The 22,589-nt window shown below is 26.2% G+C and overlaps 1 protein-coding gene across 16 annotated transcripts in view; it reads left to right on the forward strand.

The window, feature by feature from the left end:
* Nmdar2 (glutamate ionotropic receptor NMDA type subunit 2) overlaps window positions 1–22,589 on the forward strand; it is a 303,165-nt gene that overhangs the window by 215,190 nt on the left and 65,386 nt on the right. For 2 of the 16 annotated variants that reach the window (XM_083097889.1, XM_083097892.1), the window contains exon 2: window positions 10,506–11,530. The exons of the other annotated variants lie outside the window; for them this stretch is intronic. In XM_083097889.1, the coding sequence (XP_082954015.1) occupies window positions 11,203–11,530 (328 nt within the window). In that variant the 5' untranslated portion in view covers window positions 10,506–11,202. The remainder of the gene's footprint in view (window positions 1–10,505; window positions 11,531–22,589) is intronic. 16 annotated transcript variants of the gene reach the window in all.

Consider the following 22,589-nt stretch of genomic DNA (forward strand, 5'->3'; position numbering starts at 1 on the left):
AACTTCACACAGACAATTAGATAAAAATGTATCAAATATTTTCTTTTAATTTTTGTCAAATATTTATATTATTATCTCGTATTTAAAACAATAGTTTTATTATTATTATAGATACTTAGGAAAATGGCATCAAAGAAATTTTTTAAGAAATGTTAGATTAATTTTTTATTCTTTAGCATGCGTAGAAACACAAAGATTCAAAGATTTACTTACTTTTCCATAATATTGGCTATATCTTCAATTAAATCTTTTTATCTTTTGGATAATGAATAAATTTTAAACTATATTTTTATATTAATTAGATTTAATTTTCTTAGAATATTTTGTTTAAATTTTTATTTTAGCATTAGTTTCCTTCATTACAAGAGTTGTCCAAAAAAGCAAAAGCATAAGTTGAAAGCAAAAGAAATAATTAACTTTCAAAATTAAAAAACAAATACGTTCAAAAATTATGTATCTGAGTCAAATTTGCTTGCAATCAAGCGATTTAATTAATATGATATATGTATGAAACATAATTAACTAAAGTTATTAACGAATTATTAAGCAATCAAATTTCATATAAAATTTGTATAATAGTGTTCACAAAATATTACATAAAAATTTTATGGAATTAATTTTTAACTAAAATTTTATGCAATAACACACACACACGCATATGTATAGCCAGGATATAATATAGCATATATTTTTATAAGAACATAGGCATTCCTTGTTTGTCAAGAGAAAGATGCATAGCCAATGTTAAAAAAGCAATTCCAGATTGTGTCATCCTCGCATGATATATGATAGTTAAAACTAAACCGTTCTTTGTTCGTATTTTAATTTTCTTGTTGCTCTCTTCGGATTCATCTTTTTAAATTCTGTTCGCAATGTAATTATTGATTAGAGTTGATATTCACGTGCATGAATCACCTGTAGATATTAAACATATTCAATCGTTTCAATTTTACTTGCGCATTATTTAAATTCGTGTGGTAATAATAAATAATACTTATTATATAAAATACAAAAATGCTTTCATTTGATATATAATCTTTACACTTATAAAGATATACTACATCTGATATTAAAATATTAGTTAATAAATATATTAAATATGTTAGTTATTTGGATCCTTGAAAATAGAATTTCAGGAATATACTTTTTTCTTCATATTCTCAATAGATTCGCCAATAGAAATTTAAAACCGTTTTTTATCTCTACAAATTATAAAATAATGCTGAATGCTACGATAGAAATTATACAATATAAGGCAACAAATTAAATATAACATTATTATGGTTTCAATAATTGTGTGAGAAAAAACAGATGAAATAATATATCAATATGTTATATGAAAATATTAGATATAAAAAATATTGAATATAAAATTTTATTGTATTAATTGCATTTATAAAAGTTTTTTTACGATAAAATTGTTTTATTAAAATTGTTATCAAAGTTATCAAAGTTTATTTGATTGAATGAATACTATAAGATTTAATTGTTGTTATTCATACTTTTATTACGACATCTAAATATATTAGTATATACGAGAACTGTATATAATGCTATTAAAAATATAATTTAATGCTATTAATGTGAAAAATGTAATGTTTTATTCAAAATCTATGATAGTATTCAGAAACCTAATTTGTTTTATTTTTCTGGAATTTTCTGATTTTCTATGAATGATAAGTACATATGATACTTCGGTTTTCTGAATATATAAATTTTAGGATAAATTATTTACACATTGAAATAAAAAATTATTAATTAATATATAATTATATATAATAATTAATATATATTGATACCATATTAATTAATATATGCATATATCATATATTGTAAACAGAGAATGATATACAATATATGTAGATAATGCTTTTATTTTATTTATGTATTATTTATGTATTATCAGATTTATTTATATATTACCAGATAATCATGTAATTTAAATGCAAAGATATTAGTTTATAGATGTTCCGCTCTGGATTTCACGCATGAAGCATACGGATAAGCAGATAGTTAAGCTACAATAATTACAACAATAATTCCGCCTCAATTTCAAACTCGTGATAATTTCGAGGTACATTGAAATTATTGATAACCATATATATATATAATTGTTATGTAATCATATAATGTAAAAGTTTTATAACAGAAATCTTTTGTTTTTTTTTTCTTAAAAAAGCTGTGATTCACTTTGTTTTCATCAAAACGTTGCGATTATAGAAAATAAATAATATTTTTAATATCTGCTTGTATGTATAATAGCTATACATATACATATATCTGCTTACATTGATTGCTATCTCGTATATTATAAAGAAAAATAATTAGAATTGAAAAACTATCATTTGTGCCAATAATAAAAAATTGCTCTTTTGCGTTAGAAATAAATTCTTAGAATGCATAATAGAATTTATAATGGAATTGGGCTTGCAAAACTATTTATCTTATTAAAAATGAAACATGCGCATAACAATGTATTCTGTCATGCAAAATAGTCGAACAATTGCGAACGCAATTCAGCGTTAATGATGAGAATTCCTGTCGATTATATCGTATGATACTCTTTTAATTCGTATTGAATTTAATTTCATGCGTTGGATTATGATAAAAAAAATCTGCTATCCCATGAAAATTGGTAAAAGAGATAAAAAATTGGAAAAGGAGATAAAAAAGAAAATCGATACTTTGAGTCAACAAGCCGAACTGATGAAATCAAATTTTCGCTAATTCTGTTTACACATTAAGACGTTTGTTTATATTGTGCGTGAGATTGGACGATTTATCTAGAATGTGAGAGATATACAATTTTATTTTTTAAAGATTTTATGCAGCAATTTATATTAATTCTAGTGTGAATAATATTTTAGGATAAAAAAATTGTGATCTAAATAAAGCAAAGTTCTTAACAGGAAAGATATTTTATTATTATTTTGAGTAATCTTAAAATTTTACATTATTAACTAATTATTATAAAGCTTTATCACATATTATTATGCTAGACACTTATTATTAGTATGCATAACATCAGAGAAAGACACGCACTCTCTATATAGCTTCAATGGCACTGTTCTCGCTTAATTATTCATATTTTGTTATGATGGAACACGGTTGGAATTAATTTTATTTTCTTGATCGAAATGACAAAATATTCGCTACTTTTATTTAAACCCGCTGATGAAAAAAAAACGTAAAATTGAAAGCTTTTTAATCATAAAAAATAAGCTACAATGTACAGCAACGGCTTTGGATCTAGACCAGAAAATGAAAATTTAATTAGAGCATGCTTCGCCGGATCCTTACACATTCTTCACTCACATTAAATTCAATTCTAACTTTTTAAGTTGGACAAAAGAATAGCAATGAGGTAAATGGAAAATTGAAATGTGAAAGATCACATTCAAGATAATGTAAATGAGAGAATTAAACATTTTTGATTGAATATATAAAAAGTTAAGAACGTAAAAATTAATTTTATGCTGATAAAATTTAAATGATTACTTTGATAAAGTAAGATATGTATTAAAAATAAAGAAAAATAAAATTAATTAATTAAAAATAACGTATATAATAAAAGAAATATATAAGATATATCTATAAATGTAAGTGTGAGTATTATTATATTCTAAAGAATATTATTTCTATGATTAATTTGTAACATTTTAAGATACTAAAATGTATTGGAATCAAGTTGAAAAAAATTTAACAATTTTTGATCATATCGAAAATTCAACGAAAAGTGTACAGTTTTTAAATTTTACGTCATAAACATTCTAACCATTTTTAACTGTAATAAAGTTAACTTTTTGACAATCTGCGTTATTTTTTATAACATCTGAACAAAACGTTTGTTAAAAAAAATTAATCGTCATAATTTAATATTATATTGAAATAAAATTGTTGTTGAATAAATTTGTTTAAAAAATTAATTAGAATTTGATCAGACCATTATTAAGAGTTTTTATTTTATTATCGATTTTGTTTGAACTTTTATAATATGTATAGCACTTTCGATTCATTCAAAAAAGTTTTTTCCAATAATAAAAAAGATGGAAATAGATATTAAAATAATTAAGCAGAAAACAGAAAAAATCGAAGGAAAATTAAAGAGATTGCTGCTTTGTGTATTAATAGGATAAAATTAAAGATTATATAAGGACATTAAAATAATAGCAGGTATTTTTATGTTTGAAAAGCCATGATTAAATAGAAGAAAAATAATTTGAAATGCAACAAATTAGAATTGCCAACAAATAAGGATGGAATTAATATAACTAATATTTGAAAAAACGGTTAATATTCAAAATAAAAAAATATCATAGCTTTTCTCTTTGATTACCTTTTTACTTTTTAAAATTATTTCTATTCTATCTATTTTTAAAAGTTTTATTGTGAATGACATATTGAGAAAAAACTTTAATTAATTATCCTTAACTATGATAATTAGATATTTGTGATAATAGATTTCATCCAATATTTATGATGATAGATATTATCTAATGATAAATATTTAAAATATCAAATATTTGAAATATTGAAAATATCAAATTAAATCATATATCCTATTTTTTTAATAAGTAATACTCATTTTTTATAAATCTTTAATTTTTTTGACAATAACAGAACGTTACTGCAATTTTTGCCAAATGTTCTATCTAACTTTAAAGTTCTTCAATAATGTTCTTTGAACCATATCTACCGTTTCAATTCCCTGTAATCTCGTGGTTCGATTTCTCTTTTTCCTATTTCGTTTTGTCGCACGACTTAAGATAAATCAGAAGAAGAAAAAAGGAAAGAGAGAAAGAAAAAGAAAGAGAAACTTACTTTTCGCTCTTATGAAGTCAAATATGGTTTTGAGAGGATAACAACTACAGATCAGTTTTTATTATTAAAAGCATATACACATATACTGCATTTTTCAATATAATGCATCTTTCTTCTAATTCTTCTAAAAGAAAGAAAGCAAGAATGAATTAAAGAAAATCATATTACAGTGTTAGCTAGCAGTGTTTCTTTATTTCAGTCTTCTGGTTTCTTTCGTAAAATATATTATCAAAGAAAATACGGCGACTATGCGATTTCTTTGTATGAATGAACATGTATGTATTATGTTAAGAAATTATACAAAAATTAAGTTTAAATGTTTATAACTGCAATTATATGATATGGAATTGTAGATGTATTGTTTTTTTTGTATAAAATATCAGAGATATTGGATACAGAAAATAATACCAATATGGAAATGTATAAAAATATATAGAATATATTATTTTATTATGCGATGCATGGATGCAACAATTTATATATTCGTAAGTTTATTTTTTATCTATTTCGAAATAAACGATTAATATGATTTTAATAATATGATTTTATATAATATGATTTTTGTTCTTACATTCATCTCACATCAACACAGAAGACTAAATCTTCAAATATTCTTGCGAGAACATCGATATTATGCGAATGTTATTAATACGAGTTCGTCTCCAATCTGTATCCCTCTATTTCCGTTCGTTTAAAGTCCCACTTCTATCAATAATTCTGACAGTACGTCGAAATGCGGAACGGTTTGCGCAGGTTGACATCGAATCGAGATCCTGATAGATAATGCTACCCGGATATTTCCGTGAATCCTGTTATCGGCGATTTCCCCTTGGCATAAATAGCTCTAATTCGATACATCTTGAAACAACTTTGACAGTTATCTAGAATAGGACTGGAAGTTATCGAGATATCTAGAATTTATTGGAAAATATTGCTATTCATGAAGAAAGAGAGAGTATGCTATTTAAAATAAAATATATAGGGACTTCTGTTTTTTAAGAATTTTATTTTTATTAATTCATTAATTAAAAGAAAATATAATTATTAAGAAGACTATATCATGCTAATTTCTGAAAAAATCTCCAGAGAAAAATTATTTTTTAAGTGAATATCTTTTTTAAACAAGGTTCACTACATGTCGTTGTAAGATTATAGGATTGAAAATCGATAGATAAACTTCTATCATGTATAATTAGTCAAAGTCATGTAATACAATTTGATTCATATTGATATTTATTTGTTAAAATTGTATAGTCCAGTTTTAGAATGACCTGTCGAATTTTTATTCGTTTCTACAGTTTTATATATCAATATTTCATTGTCAGATATCTTCTAGCAAATCTTTTATTGATCAATATAAAATTATTGATTGTTAAACTTATTAAACTTTCCATCGATCATTTATATTCTTAGTTATGAGATGTTTCGTAAGTACATTGATATTTCAGGTAAAAGCCAAAACACCAATCGAAATCAATCGAATTATCATTGAAACTAGGGCTGAGAATACGTTCTATAAATTATGTTATCGGCATTTTTTTCTGATCCAATCTGATCTATCTTAGGAATATTGCATTTTACAAATTAGAAAAATTGTATTTGCGGTAATTTACATCAAATGTGAAATTGCTGTGGCAATTTGTATCATCGATTACAATTTAATGAATTTAATTAATTTTTTCGGGGTAGATGTAAAATATAAGATGCTTGATATAACATTTATATATCTAGCGTTAGTTAAAAATATGTTTATTTATCTTCTCTTGTTATTTTACAGAGGTAATTTAAATAATTATATATATGATTCATTCAGTGCAATAATTATCTGTTTGTTTTCTTTATTATCTAATAGATTTCTATTCATAATTAAGATTTAATTTAACATTTAGTATACTGTTAAGATCTTATTAAACGCATTGTTCTTCGTAACTATGCAGCAGCAGTTTCTTGAATGTCATATAAATCTAACAGAATAAATCGCTGTTGTAGCTCTACGAGTTTCATGAATGAATTCTTGCAATATTATTTGAAACTCAAAGTTTGCTACGAAGATGGTCATCAGTTGCGGTATTTCCATTTCATGTGACTACGGTCTTTCCGAAGTACTTTCCGAAATCCAGAGTTTAATCGAAGTCGACATGACTATCTTCCTAAACTTTAGCATCGATTTCCATCAGTGATACCACAACTTAACTTTCAAATTTGCCAAGAAACACGTTCCGAAATCCTGAAGTCCTATAGATGGCTTTTCGCGTTAACGGTGATTTTCTGTCGCGGAATGAGCGCAAGCTTGTTTATTACGCTTGATTTCGTTTGTCGCCTCTCTAAGATTAGTTTAGCTCATTGAATTGAACACGTTCAAGAATTTGTGTAGAATTAGAATTATATGATACTCGTATTTAATATTTCTATTCTACCTTGAACTGTTCTATTTTATTGTATACTCGTAATATTTGGTTTAACATGACAAATAACCATATTCAATTTTAAATAATTTTGTGATATCGCGCATCTCTTTTATAAAAATTCGTACTTCTTTTGTATATTTCAATATTCAAATTTTGCTCAGTTTTGCTTATATTATTGTTGATATATTTTGCTAAATATTTTTTATAAAAATTATAAAAGTGTAATAAATTAATAATATATATTATATATGTAAATGTGATAAAAATATAACATTTATATTTATACTTATATTAGATGTATTTAATGTTTTTAATTAAATTCATTTACTCTACGTAAGTACGCGATCTTCAAATATGAATCAGTGTATGTCTCTTTGAATTTATTTTATTTAAAAGTTTTGATATAAGATTTTAATATAAAATTGAATTTTTTTATTTTTGCCAATTATGATAAAAATATAGCACTGCAATTTATTGTGAAACAAAATTATGTGTGATAATTAAATTTTGATAGTTGAATTTTATTAAATGGATTTTATTAAATGGATGATTATTAGAGAACATTGCAAAGAAAACAACATTTTTATTTGCGCATTTTACGTGCACATTTATATTACAAAATTTTAGATTTGATAAACTCAATATTTTATTTAGGATGCTAAAATTTTGCCCTTCTGCTGAGAGTATATGTCATAATGCAAATTTTCGCTTATCACTTATATACAAGTTTTATAAAGAATATTAATTTCCATAAATCTGATCAAAAATGTAATCCGGTTTTTCTCGCTTCTCACGTTTTTCCTATTACTTTTTATATTGCAATAGCCAGCAATATGTTGTTCCACATTGTTTACATAAATGAGAGAATGTACGAGTGAATGCAAACAATCGAAGCTTTACCGATCGAATAACGTTTCCGTTGATTTCTATACTACATTCTATGACAGATAATAGATATATCGAAGGTAGAGAAAACAGATTCGTGATGGGGTATGCCACTGTGCCTCCATTCTTCATCGTACTGTTGTTACTTGAATTTACAACGCTATCCCCTCGTGTACGTTTTCACTTTATCGTACTATATCATATTGTCAGTAAAACTGATGAACGAGCGCGTTTGAGATGATAAAGAGACTTCGATTTCCTCTGAAAAATATTGCGCTAAACATATTTATCTAGATGCATTTAGTTATATTTTTACATTTTATTGTACTTTAAATAAAAATGTATATATTCGTACTTTCGAAAAATACTAATAAAAAGAGAAGGAACCAGGAAAATTTTAAATAAATTGTAGTAAGTGCAATTAACATGAATAGATATAAAATATTTGACTATTAATGTGGCTGTAATTTTTATTATTGCGTAAAAAGAGGAAGAGAGAGAAAGAAAGAGAGAGAGAGAGAGAGGATTTTTCAAGCAAAAAACAGATACATATACACAATTATCAAATGTAAATGTACGATATGCTGTCATAATTAGCGATTAATGTGGTATTACACGCCGCGGAAGATAGCTTTCCATCAAGCGGATGAAAATTTCAATAATTGGCTCAGTTGCTCACATTGGTTCTGACGCTCTAGATCCTCGCGAAATTATCGAGCTTATTAATTGAGAGCGTCGTAATTGCTTCCGGCCAATCTTGCTGGAGCTTGGCAAAAAATAATAATTGCAACAGCTGTGAATAGAAACTGTGAATAGAATATGGTTCAATTATCAGCATACAATGGAAACACGATTGTGTTTAATTTCTAACTTTCTTTCTTTATATCCACATACCGAATACATTTTAACAATTATTATTATTATTGCAAAAATTTCCTAATTAATATTTTTATTAAAATAAATCGCAGAGAGAGACAATCAATGAAATGAGAGTATAAAGTTTTAAAATGTGACGGTAAAATTATGCTTATATTTTAGATTTCAGATTTTTGCTAATAAAGTTTTTAAATTGCCATACATATATGATTGCAATTTAAATAAAATATTAAATCTTTTTTATGAAAAGCTAAAAAAGTATTCGTATATATATATATATATATATATATATATATATATATATATATATATATATATATATATAATGCATTATGTTTTATGAAATATTACTAATTATGTAATCTTATTAGTTTATATATTAAATAATTTAATTTAAAATTATTTAAAATTATTCAGTTATTTACGTTTAGTAAAAAAAAATTGATATTTATTAAGAATGAGAAAGTGTATCAATCTTAAAGGGGATAGGTGTATTAGTTTTAAAAGAAATAGATTTCTCTTTTAAGTAAATTTCAACAAAATATTTCTGTATTAATATAGTTTTAAATGACTTCAACTAAAACAGATAAAATTGAATAATTATTATAGCAATTATTCAAAATGTCGACAATAATATAAAATAAGAAGAGTATAAATAAAATTTCCCAATGTTACAAAAAATATTGATAATTAATTTATAATTTGTCTTTTTATATATGTATCTATTATTTATATATAGGAAAATAATTATTTAATTAATTTTTTTAAATTTTTTCTTAAATTGTTTTACTTCTCAAACATTTCTTTTATCTCTTCTTCATAGATTCTTCTATCTTATATTATATATGTTTTTATATTTGTATATTTTAATATATGATATATATGTTCATATATATTGTATATTAAAATATAAGAACGGATCTAATTCTTTGCTTCTTTCTTTTTATTCTATATTGATGAAGAAACTCTATTAATATATAAATAAAGAAATAAAATGTTAACATACAAATTAACATACTAGTTGACAAATGCTAGGGAATAGAAAATTTTATTGTTTTACGAAAAATTATTCTCTAATAAATACCAATCAGTTTAGTTTATATAAATACAAAAAAGCCTTCTATGCTCCAAAATATATTTATTTTCTATGATTGTTTGTTTTTTATGATTTAAAAGAACAAGATCGATTCTTTCAAGAAATTACATGTACAGAGCGAAGTAAAACATTTGATTATTAAAAAGAAGAATAGAGAAAGAAAATTAAAATTAAATAATGTAACTAAATGCTGAAAATATCTATATTTATATATGCTCAATAATTAGAAAAGATTGTAGATCTAATTACTGAAGTAAATACATAAATTCCTAAAGAATAGGTAAAAACTTAGAAAAAGACTTTTAAACATTTTAAAAGTAAAGAGCATATATAACTTAACCGTAATATATTCGAGACTTAACTTGCGATTATACAGATTATCTGTTTGGCATAGAAAAAAAATCTCATTTATCTTTCAGCATCTTCCCAACTACCGACAACTTGATAGACCTCGATGCTTCATAAATTTTTCAATCTCTGTGTCTATAATATCTTGTGCTGGTGAATCAAATTTTGTCTTCCTTCACTAAATATAATATTATCGTGTGTTTAATTCATAAGAGATATATATTTACAGTTTTTAATGTTAAATAATTATATAAACGCTATTGAAAAAGGGTGTTGCTAAAGTGTCTTATCTCGTTGTGATATGTGTTTTTCATGATGCGCGTGTGCGTTAATTAAATTTTAAAAATAAATGAAATATATATGTATACTAATATGTATATTAATATATATGTAATTAATTATAAATCACATACAACTATCACGTGATTAAATAAAATCTTCAAAAAGACTAGCAAGTAAAAGTCTAAGTGTACTCGTGGCAAGATGTCTTACAACTTTTAAATGTGATATATAAATATTCAACAGTGACATAATGATAAGAATATACGAAAAACTATATAATAGTGACTAAAGTTATAAAAAAGAGAGTAAAATATGTATCGTAAACAACTTAGATTGCGAAGTTGTTATTCGATGATTATGACAATGTACCTGACTTCAATCCAAAGTGTGATGGTGAATATATTCTTGCAAAACTGGACATCAATCTCTTAAAGATATAATCTTTTAAAGTTATAAATCAAATTTGCGATTTAAAAAGGAATAACGATGCGTGACTTATATATTCTGTTGATGGTGGGCGTACTTGTCGTCTCGACCAGCGACGTAAAGAACCGTTTGAAATCGTCGATCGGTCAGCCTGGTCATCAAGATTTAATCAAGATCATCAGCAATAGCTCATTGCAAAATCTCAACGTTGGCATGATAGTGCCACATAAGAATTTCGGAGCACGAGAATACAATAAGACCATCAACAATCTTATCTACAATCTGTACAAAGATCATGCCAGGACAAAGAAGTCGAAGTTCTCATTTCTAGACAAATATTGGCTGCAGGTTAACCATAGAATGATGAAGCTCACACCGAGTCCGACAGGTAAATATTTCCGTAATAGATTGAATTTTGAAGAAAAAAGGTTTTTTTATTTTCTTATTAGATATATATAATGGTTAATATTACATATATTTTATATTTTTTTATTATATAATTTATTGTATAGATATAGAGAGAGTTCGATGTTTATTTAAAGTATATAATTTTATTTCAAAATGTTTTCATTAAAAGGAATATGCGCGCGTTACTGTTTACGATATAAATTTCTTAATATTTATTTCTTGTTTTTAAAATAGATTTTTATATTTTCTTTATTTTCTTAATAACTACTTAATAACTTATTTTTATTTGCAATGTAAAATATATTGTAGAATATAAACTTATATAATGTAATAAAATCTAAAAAAACATTATACTATATATAATTTTCTGCAATTAACAACTTTATATTTCAATGATGTGAATATTCTTTTCACACTTTGAGGATGAGATTAAAAGATATATACTAATTCTCACTACAGCTTACAGCGACTTACAAGAGCTTTGATAAGAATCTAATACGTAAATAAACATCTACATGAAATCGAGGGAAAATAGTTGTTTGCTCTCTCAATATAACTGATGCTTATAGCAATATTTTCGACTAATATTTGAGATGATAAGGTGAATGAAGCGAAATTTAACTTTGCAACCATATTTTTTTCATTAACATTGACAGTATGACATAATATTAATGACATTACAAAGTTATATAACAGAGTTATAAAGTTTGCATTATGTATATTATATTTTTACAGCCAAATTTTTATCAATGTGCAAAATTTTAACAGCTGAGATTAAATCTACTAGAAACAAGATTATTTTCAATAACTGTTCATTTTGTGATACATATGTCTTTTCGTTATTCGGTAGTATTTGAAGTTGTATGAACATCACCAAGCAAACACGACTGTATGCGAACTCTCTTGTAATTTTCCGTCCGACAACATTGGCCAGGAAGATTTCGCCGCGGGAAATATTTCTCTACGCGCTGTGTTTCCCCATGGGAGTGATGCACGATCTGTCGGAATTAACATTGGCGCGATGCATTTCTCCCTCATCCGAAAGATATCCTGACATGCCGATATTTCAGGTTTAACTCACACATTGACAATGGGGGATAGATGTCAGTGTGTTTACGCATTTGCTGTCATCCGGTGTATGATTTCTGCAGAAAATTTGATATTGGACAGCATGTGATATTCGGACAGCATGTTAGCTGTTCTATTTTCGATGTTTACAATATCGCAACTGCGATCATACCATTTTATAGTAATAATGACGCTGTGAATTTTAAACTACCTTCTTTCCGCTAATATAAAAAAAGAAAGACAATAACACACAAAAAATGATTGCCTTGTTAGCTCTTAAGGAGTCATAAAGTAGAATTTTTCCAACATTCTTTGAGATTACAAAAAGTATACTAAATATAACCATATAAAATTATATGGGGTTAAATCTTATTTTTTTGTAGTTTAGTTTTATTTCTTCGAAATAATTATAATTAATAATTATACCAAAAATAAGAAATAATTATACCAAATATAATATAAAAAATAGTCAAATTGATAGTATGGATCTAAATATATATATTTGAGATTAAACAATTTAATTTATTTTGTGTAAGTAACAAGTTTGAAGAACATTAAGCAACTATCGATCAAACTCGTATTGTTTTACTATATTAAACTGCTGGGTATTAACATACCTTTCATTACAGTCCTATTTACGGAAGCTCTATTATAGTCTATACAAGCTAGATTTAGATATTTACTTACTTCCAGTGTGCATTCAATTAAACTTGCGTCCTTAATTTGTGTCTTACGGTGAGAATATTTGTAAGCCATGATGTTTTATACTCCAAGTTTTTGAATTTTGTCGTAACGTAATGCCGAATTTTTCCAGGATGGATTTTAATTAAGATAAACTTGAAAATTTATAATTGATAGTAAACTGTTACGTATTAAACTCGCATAAAAAATGCTCTGGCTAAATACGACAGAATAATTAAACAATAAACAGATACAATTTTTCTTTCATTTTCTTCAATTTAATAAATGATCAACAGTGCATAATTAAATGTACGTTAATAGAATCATTGCTTAATGATAGCATAATGCGAATGTATTATGATATCATATTAAGCAATTATGCGGCATAAGCAATTATAATATGATATAGTATGTTAACTTTCTTCAAAACTATAACAACTAAACATATTTATTTTACAATATTTATTTTCTATATGATATATATTTTATATAAAATTTTCTCTATTATATTATTATTAGTATAATCTGAAAGAAAAAGATAAAAAAATTATATACCTTGTTATTTTCTATATTTTCAAGTATACTTTGAGAAAATAAAATAATCATTATCTTATTATCTCATTAAATTTCGCTAATCGTGCGTTAAAAATATTATACGATGTTGAATGTGCCAACTGTAAGAAAAGTAATACTGTAACTGTTTCTTCCTACAATCATACCTAATTTCTTCGTGAATTCTCATTTAATGAATCAAATAAAGTTACATTTTGTTGAATAATATATAGCTCTAAAAATGAATAAATACAGTTAATCGAATTAATAGAAATTTGCGCCTAATTGTAAGCAGAATATTTATTGAGCAGAATATCTATTGCTAGTAGAAAAAAATAACATTATATGTAGTCAAACATGATAAGTAAAAGAGTTACTCTTATAATCAAAAAAAAGAAAGCGAATTATTAGTTGTATTTATTCTGAAAGGTAAACATCGATCAACTTTAGAAACATATAGTTATAGAAATCTATTCTCCATACGTTCAATTGGCTGATTAATTAGCAGTGCGGTTAAGTTGGTTATTGATGTACAAACGTTGAGCCACAATACTCAAGGCAGCATTCCCAAGCTAATGTTTCCGATTATGGCAGAGTAATCATTATTAATTATTGGCGAAATATTTTTGTGGGTAAATTTGATATATCAGGATTATCGTTATTGGCATCAATAATTGTTGGTTGAAATAAATGCAACCAATTTCTGGTTCGCCGATGCAGATGTGTATTATTAATAGCTCGGAATTAGTGAAATCCTATTAAGTTGTTCACACGTATGATGCTTACAATAGAATAACATCGGAAATGCAATTGCATGAAAGAAAATAATCTTGATGGATTACATGTTTAATTATGTTCACTTTTACGTTAATATTATCATACTCTCTAAAAGTGAATCAGTGTATTATCACTGAGAAACAGTAAATAGTCACTGATTGCAGCAGTTATAAGTACAGCACTGTAAATCAGTGATATTTTATTGAAAGAATCAGTTAATAATTTTGACTGTTTCAATCAGTAATATTTCTCAATATCAGTAATATTCCTTTCGTTATCGTCAGTAATATTAAACTATAGTTCATCTCTTCATAATTTTCATTAAGTCGTCAGACATTTATTTGTCCGACTTATATAAGATCGATTTAATATCTGAAGCCTCTCTATTGAGATTGTATCAGAAATTAAATCGAAATAATACTTCTAATTTTATCTGTCGCTCTTTGCAAACTTTATATAATTCTTATGACTAAAACTAAATACGAGAGAGATAACGATCGTAGCGGTAAACGAACGAACTAGCGATTACTGGTTTTACAGTGAATTTTATTTTAACTGACCATAATCAGTGAGATATAAGATAAAATAACAAAAAAATAAGCGTTTCCGCTGAAGATCAGTAAAATACTCACTGATTTTCAGTGAAATCTTATTTTACCGTTTAAATTAGTGATATTTTCACTGATTCACTTTTAGAGAGTAGATTAATAAATTACATTAGATTGCGTTTTCTAACGCAATATTTATTAATGCATTGCGGAAAGAAATTTATAATTTGCCAACGTACAAAAATAATTGAACGCAGCTATAGAATTAAATAAGAACAATATGTTATTTATTTGACAGTCATCAAGTGAGACGGCAACAGAGCTCACAAATTTCCTAATTTCATTGCATCCAATTTAAATGCCGTATGCTGTTGTACGCAAAAATCCCTCCCTTTCTTCTGACATTTTATCAGGAATTATTAATTTTCGCGAAACACGCAAAGTCGTAAATAACCCATTTATCGTTTAAACCGAACACCAACGGGATCGTAAATAATCTGCTCGTTAATAATACTTGACGAGAGTTTAAAACAAGCGGCTTTGGCCTGTCGAGTTCGTTGCCCATTCTGTACTTTTATCGTTTTCAGAAATATGAGTATTGATAGATTTCAAAACAAACGAAATATTTTAAAATATTTTTTACTAATTGTTTTATATATATATATATATATATATATATATATATATATGTATATATGAAATTTTTTAATAGACGCATGAATAAGATCCTTTTTTTTTACTTGGATGCTATTAATTTTTTAAAGGCTAATAAAATGTGCAAAAAATCTGAAATAAATATTCCATATTAAAATATTTGTAATGTTTAAAATGATACTAAGAAAATAAAGATTTATGAAAGTACTATTTGTATATAACAATTATTTGCAACTAATTTTATTGCGACTAACAAATAATAAGTATACAATAATATTTAACGAATATACTTTATATTCGTTAAATATCGTATACTTATTATTTGTAAGTATACGATAATATTCGTATACTTATTATTTGTAAGTATTTTAATGTATAACATTAATCTCTTTCTAAATTAATAATACTTGTAACATTAATTCATTTGAATTAATAATAATAAATTTTATTTTAATTATAAACACTTATAAAATGCATCATATATTTGATTGCTTTATTATACTAAGTTTATTTGGCATTGGTTTATCTTAGCAGACTACACGTTCTCAACAAATTACGAACGCATGGTTGGTAAAGCATTATAGCACATCTCAGATACGCGGGATAGTTTCTGATCAAAGGAATTACCTTAATCGATTTGTTGTTCCTTGGTACAAATTTAGCTATTACATTTTCATTAAGTCGAAATATACTATAACATACGTGTAATACATTGTAACATTTAAAGAAAGTAAACTATTTATATATATTTATTGATTTAATTTAATGTAAAGATTCTAGAAATATTTTGCAGATAGCTATATATGAATTACGATTATATATATATATATATATATATATATATATATATATATATATATATATATATATATATATACAGGGTGACCCATTTTAACTTAGGCAGCCAAATAACTCGAAAAATAAGCAAGATAGAGAAAAATGTTTTAGACAAAAGTTGTATGGTTTCGAGGGGGCCATAAGATGGTATCATTGGTTTGACCTTGAAGAGTCATTTGAAGGTCACGTGAAGGTCACTTCAATTTTTTTAAATGGAATACCCTATATATTTTTGTACATTCTTGTAGCTTATTTCGAGAGCTTTCCAAAACACTATAATTAAGTACCTTTCCGTTAAGTACTTTTTGAGTTATGATGCTTGAAATAATTTCTTAATTTTACATAAACCGTAAAATATCTTGTAAAATATTCATTTTTCGATTATCTTACCTTAATACTTTTATGTACAAAATAATGAGAGGAATCAATTGGTGTAAAGAAAACACATAGTTGTTTTTAAGAAAAAATATGGAATTGTTAATTGCAAATTACATATTTTTTCTTCGAAACAACTATGTGTTTTCTTTACACCAATTGATTCCTCTCATTATTTTGTACATAAAACTATTAAGGTAAGGTAATCGAAAAATGAATATTTTACAAGATATTTTACGGTTTATGTATAATAAAATTAAGAAATTATTTTAAGCATCATAACTCAAAAAGTACTTAACGGAAAGGTACTTAATTATAGTGTTTTGGAAAGCTCTCGAAATAAGCTACAAGAATGTACAAAAATATATAGGGTATTCCATTTAAAAAAATTGAAGTGACCTTCACGTGACCTTCAAATGACTCTTCAAGGTCAAACCAATGATACCATCTTATGGCCCCCTCGAAACCATACAACTTTTGTCTAAAACATTTTTCTCTATCTTGCTTATTTTTCGAGTTATTTGGCTGCCTAAGTTAAAATGGGTCACCCTGTATATATATATATATATATATATATTGTAAAAATTATTTTTAAAAAGGAAAGAGAGATAACATATATTTGATAACATATTTCATCATTTCGCTTTTATATTCTAAAAGCAAAACAATGGCAAATTACATTTGTTGATAATATTGCATATGGTATGGCTAATTTTACCTTTGGTGCTATTTCATTTCGGCAAGGTAATGAATATTATTTCATTATAGCTGTTATGGCTTTGTTGATGATAACACGATACGCGAATGAATACAGTTTTGATTATGCTGAAGTAATGCTTGTTAGTAATTATATTACAAATCAAATTAGCTAGTGGTGCATTTTCAGTCTTGATATCAAAAGTACAAATAAATTATCATTACACGTATTTTATTTGCTTTTAATAATTATTTATTTTTACTTAGCAATTATATTAATTTGTTGAGAAAAATATGGGGAACGTAAAAGATAACATAAGTTAATGATGTATTAAATTAAATTAATTACATTAACGTTTTATAATAGTAGCAATAATTATTTCGATAAATTATCAATTGCATAAAATTTGAACATTATTAAGTATATTAATGTACGAAAATGAACGCACAATATGTTTAAATCATACCTTATTTTTAGTTTGTTCTTAAAGTAAATTTTGTACAAAAGCATTTAAACATTATAAAGTAATAATAGACAAGAAGATTGCGCAAAAGTAAATACAGAACATTTATCAAAAAGTGGAATATGATCACATGTGATTAAAAACTGCAAAGAAGTGTTTATTCGCGAGCATAAAAATTTATGAATTTTTTGATTAAAATATTTATTCGCAAATTTTGATAATCTTCTAATCTATAAGTATATTATAGATTAGAATTATTATTATTAAACTCTTATTATTAAACTCATATTATTAAACTCAATACAAAGTAATATAGATATAAAGAAAAACGCGTATATTCTTTAAATATGTCCGAACATTCTTAAATTGTGTATTTAAAGATCATGTGTTCAAACCATAATTCCCCTACAAGATGTTTCAAAATTCGAGATCCATTGTGTGTAGACCATATCAATCATCGGACGAGACCAGTCAACTTTTTCATGATCGATCTTTTTTAGAGTATTTGATAGAAAGTAGGAAAGCATTCATATTTCATGAAACAGCATTATATATCATGTGTGTTCTCGAGTGTTTTCGAAAGAATGTTTTCAGTCATGTGTAAATGCGATTATTAAATGAGGATTGTGAGATTCGAATTGCGCGACTATAGCACATGCAAAACCGTTTCCGACCACTGTCAACAAACAAATTTATTGTTAAAATTATATCACCATTCCGTGAATTACAAAATTTCAGTCTGCTTCTCTTTTATGAAAATCAATACGATATTTAGTTCTATAAATAAATTTGGTTCAATAAACAGTTGGTAAATTTTATTTGAGTTTAACAACATATCTACAGGGTGTATCATTTTAAGTGATATCTTTATAAATTTTTTAATACCTATTTGTGTTATGTTTCTATAAAAGTATATCTATAAATGATAAATATTTAAAAATGAAAGAAAACAGGAAATAGTTCAGGTATAAATAATTATAAAACAAATTATTACGATATATTAATTACCATTTTTATAATATAGATAAGATAATATTAATATATTCGTTAAGAGGATGCCGGAGTCGCGGCCGAACTCCGACGGGTAGGCGCCCTCATTTTAACATAACTAAAAGCGTCGGTACATTACCAACCAAGGGGTGTCTCACTGTCGCAATACATGTACATTTTTCCTGGAATTACTTATGCATTACTTCGAATTACTTCGAATTATTTCGAATTACTTCGAATTACTTTGCATTACTTCGAATTACTTCGCATTACGTTGTATTATTTCGCATTTTACCGCGCTTACGTCTGAAGCAGCATCGATAGCATAGGAATGGGGATGAGTGGGGGTCATTTTGGACGGTACACAGTATCTGTATGCATGTACGGCCGTTCAGAACCATTCCCACTCACATATTGTCGATGTTAAACTTATAGAAAAGTTCAGTCTACAAGATATTGTATCTCCTGATTATTTGAAGCAACTTCTCCTTTTTACTGGATATGACAATATCATATCAATAAGCAAAATAAACGAAGAAAGACTTTTGCCAAAGAAAAGTTAACTTTATTGTTAACTCCTGAAGAAAAAAAAGATTTTTTTGGTATATACACGACAAAAGAACAATATTTTGAAATTTTATTTAGGCGTAAAGAATTATTAAATATATTAATTAAAAGTAGTAAAAAGTTTCTTGAATCTACTATTCTTGAAAAAACTCAAGAAAAAAATTTAGAATGTTTATGTGACGTTAGTACACAACATCAAAGCACGTCTAATAAACGTAAATGCTTAAATAAAGATAGAAATATAAAACGTAATAAAAATAATTTTGATGATACAATTAAGACATCTAAAAACAAATCTTCTTATTTAACTGAAGACGATAAATCTAAAGCTGTTAATCATATTAAAAACGTAGTTTCAAATTATATTATTAAATTCCTACATATAATATTAAATTCCTACAAAACATCGATTATGATGAAGCTAAAAAATCACAAACTCTTTCTAACTTAGATAATATTAGCATAGAAATAAAAAATCAAACTGCTTATGTAAATTGCACAGAGTGCAATTTTTTTTCTAAAACATTTACACAAATTGAAAATAATAAATATAAATGGGTTCTTTCAAATTTTAATAAGCATTTTAAAACGCATTTTAAAAATAAAAAGTCAAAATATGGTAAAAAATTCTAATATTTTAAATTTTCTTCAAGTAAATCCAAAATCTAATGTAATAGAAAAAAATATTAATGAACAACCTGATGAATGTAATAATAATGTCGTCATAATTCCGTATGATAATGCACTCAAGAAAATACATGTATGGAAGCTGAAAAATTATCAAGTGTCTCATTATGTTCTTCATCAAGTGTTGATGATTCGATTCAAAAAGAAATTAATTTTATTGAAAATGTATCACAAAGTTCTAATTTCATATGTACTCAACTTTATACGGATGATCAACTAACATCATATAATGCAAGTCTTTTCTTGGATTTTTCCTCGGATTTTTCTAAGAGTGAAATTACTAAGGAGGCAAATCAAAATGACAACAGCAATTCTGATGAAATTATCTAGCTTCCACAAAAAATAACAAATTTTCCAAGCAGATTAGATCGAACAAAGACAAAAAGAAATTTTGTTTTAGATATAAATCAAACAAAAATCACAAACTTTGTTGAAATTTGTGAACGTATCAAACAGCATGTAAATGAATGTGAAATAATTTCTCAAGAGTTTGTTTCCAATTTAAGACTTTTGGATGAGGAAAAATATTATGCTGCCTATTATAATAACACATTCTATATTGGAAGAGTCATTGAAATATTTGAAAATTCTACAAAAATTAAATTTTTAAAATCCGAATTAGATGTTTATAAATGGCCTAAAGAAACAGATATTCAAATAGTACAAAATGAATACTTATTCTTTGGATCAGTTACTCTAATTGGAACCGAACCGTTTTATTTAAATAGACATGAAAAAATATTAATTGAAAAAAGATACAAAGAATTAAAGAGAATATATAATGATTAACTATACGTAACTCAAATATGTGTACAAATATTTGTATTTTATATGTGTTCATGTTCGTAAATTTAAAATGAAAGATTTTTATTCTAAACTTATATATATATATATATATATATATATACATATATATAATAAAAATATATTGTGAAAATATTTATAAATATTACTTATAAATTTTATGGATATACGACATTACATCAAACAATTTGCATAATACATTTTATATTGTTAGTTTTTGATTATATCGATTTAACAAACGTCGTACATAAATTGTAATTTGTAGAAAGTTATATGCAAATATCCTTTTTATTGTATGTATACAGAATGTCGCAGAGTACTATATACAGGGTGTCATGGAGATTTTAGCCCATACGAAGTAAGGAGGTAGATTGGCTTAAATTAAGAAGAAAGGACTTGTACTGCTTTGTGATATTCGCAATAATTAACGAAAAATTAAATAAAGAATATCGGCCAATCTGCGTGAGTAGAAGCGCGCGGCGACGAGAATCGTCCCACTGTAATCCTATACTAGGCGCACGGCGAAGCGATGGGCGGATCGCTCTCCGAGACATGATGGTGGCGTGCGATATATCGCAATATCGCGCCGAAAAATGACCCGTCCTTTTAGTGGCGAGAAAATGATGCGCTATCATTTCCACACCACCTTGCGGTAGATAGCATGGTGCGCTTTTTTTATAGTGGTTTCCCCCATAGGCCTATTCCACTCTCAATTTAAATATTTGTGAAAATTGTTCAAAATTTTACTGTACGCTGAATATATCGTAAATGTAAAAAATTGATGATGACAGTACCTTCACAAAAATTGATCCGTGGTTGAAAATCCCTCGATAAAATGTGTTGCACACGTTGGTAATGATACGGACGTAATCCATTACACGTAAAGCGTGATGTACTGCGTATCGCGAAAAATCAAATTCGTGTGCCACATGACGCACGCTAGTTCCAGGATTTTCATAAAATGTTACCAGAATCTTTTCTTCATTTCGTACACGAAGACGCACTGCTGGACCGGTTATCCCGATATTATGCACGATACCTAGTTTCACATAATTATTGCACAACTCGTAAAACTGTACGTTCACTTGGCTCTCGTGCATGTCCGGAAAATCATTCCACGTAAATTACGGCCGCGCGATAAGTATTTTCTCCCGCTAGCCCGGATGCCACAATCATATCCGTATATTCCTGCAGAATACACTTCATTTTCACTATTAATTTACTACGCGAACACAAGATTTTTACTAAAACTGTCTGAGCTCTCGCAGGCTGTTGCCAGAGTGCATACGCCAGCAGCACGCAACTACAGCTGTTAATTTGCAATTAACAATTACATATT

Source organism: Camponotus vicinus, unplaced genomic scaffold (genome assembly GCF_025532165.1).
Source record: "Camponotus vicinus isolate PSW18456_S1 unplaced genomic scaffold, iyCamVici1.0 SCAF_4, whole genome shotgun sequence".
In the NCBI taxonomy this organism is placed as follows: Eukaryota; Metazoa; Arthropoda; class Insecta; order Hymenoptera; family Formicidae; genus Camponotus; species Camponotus vicinus.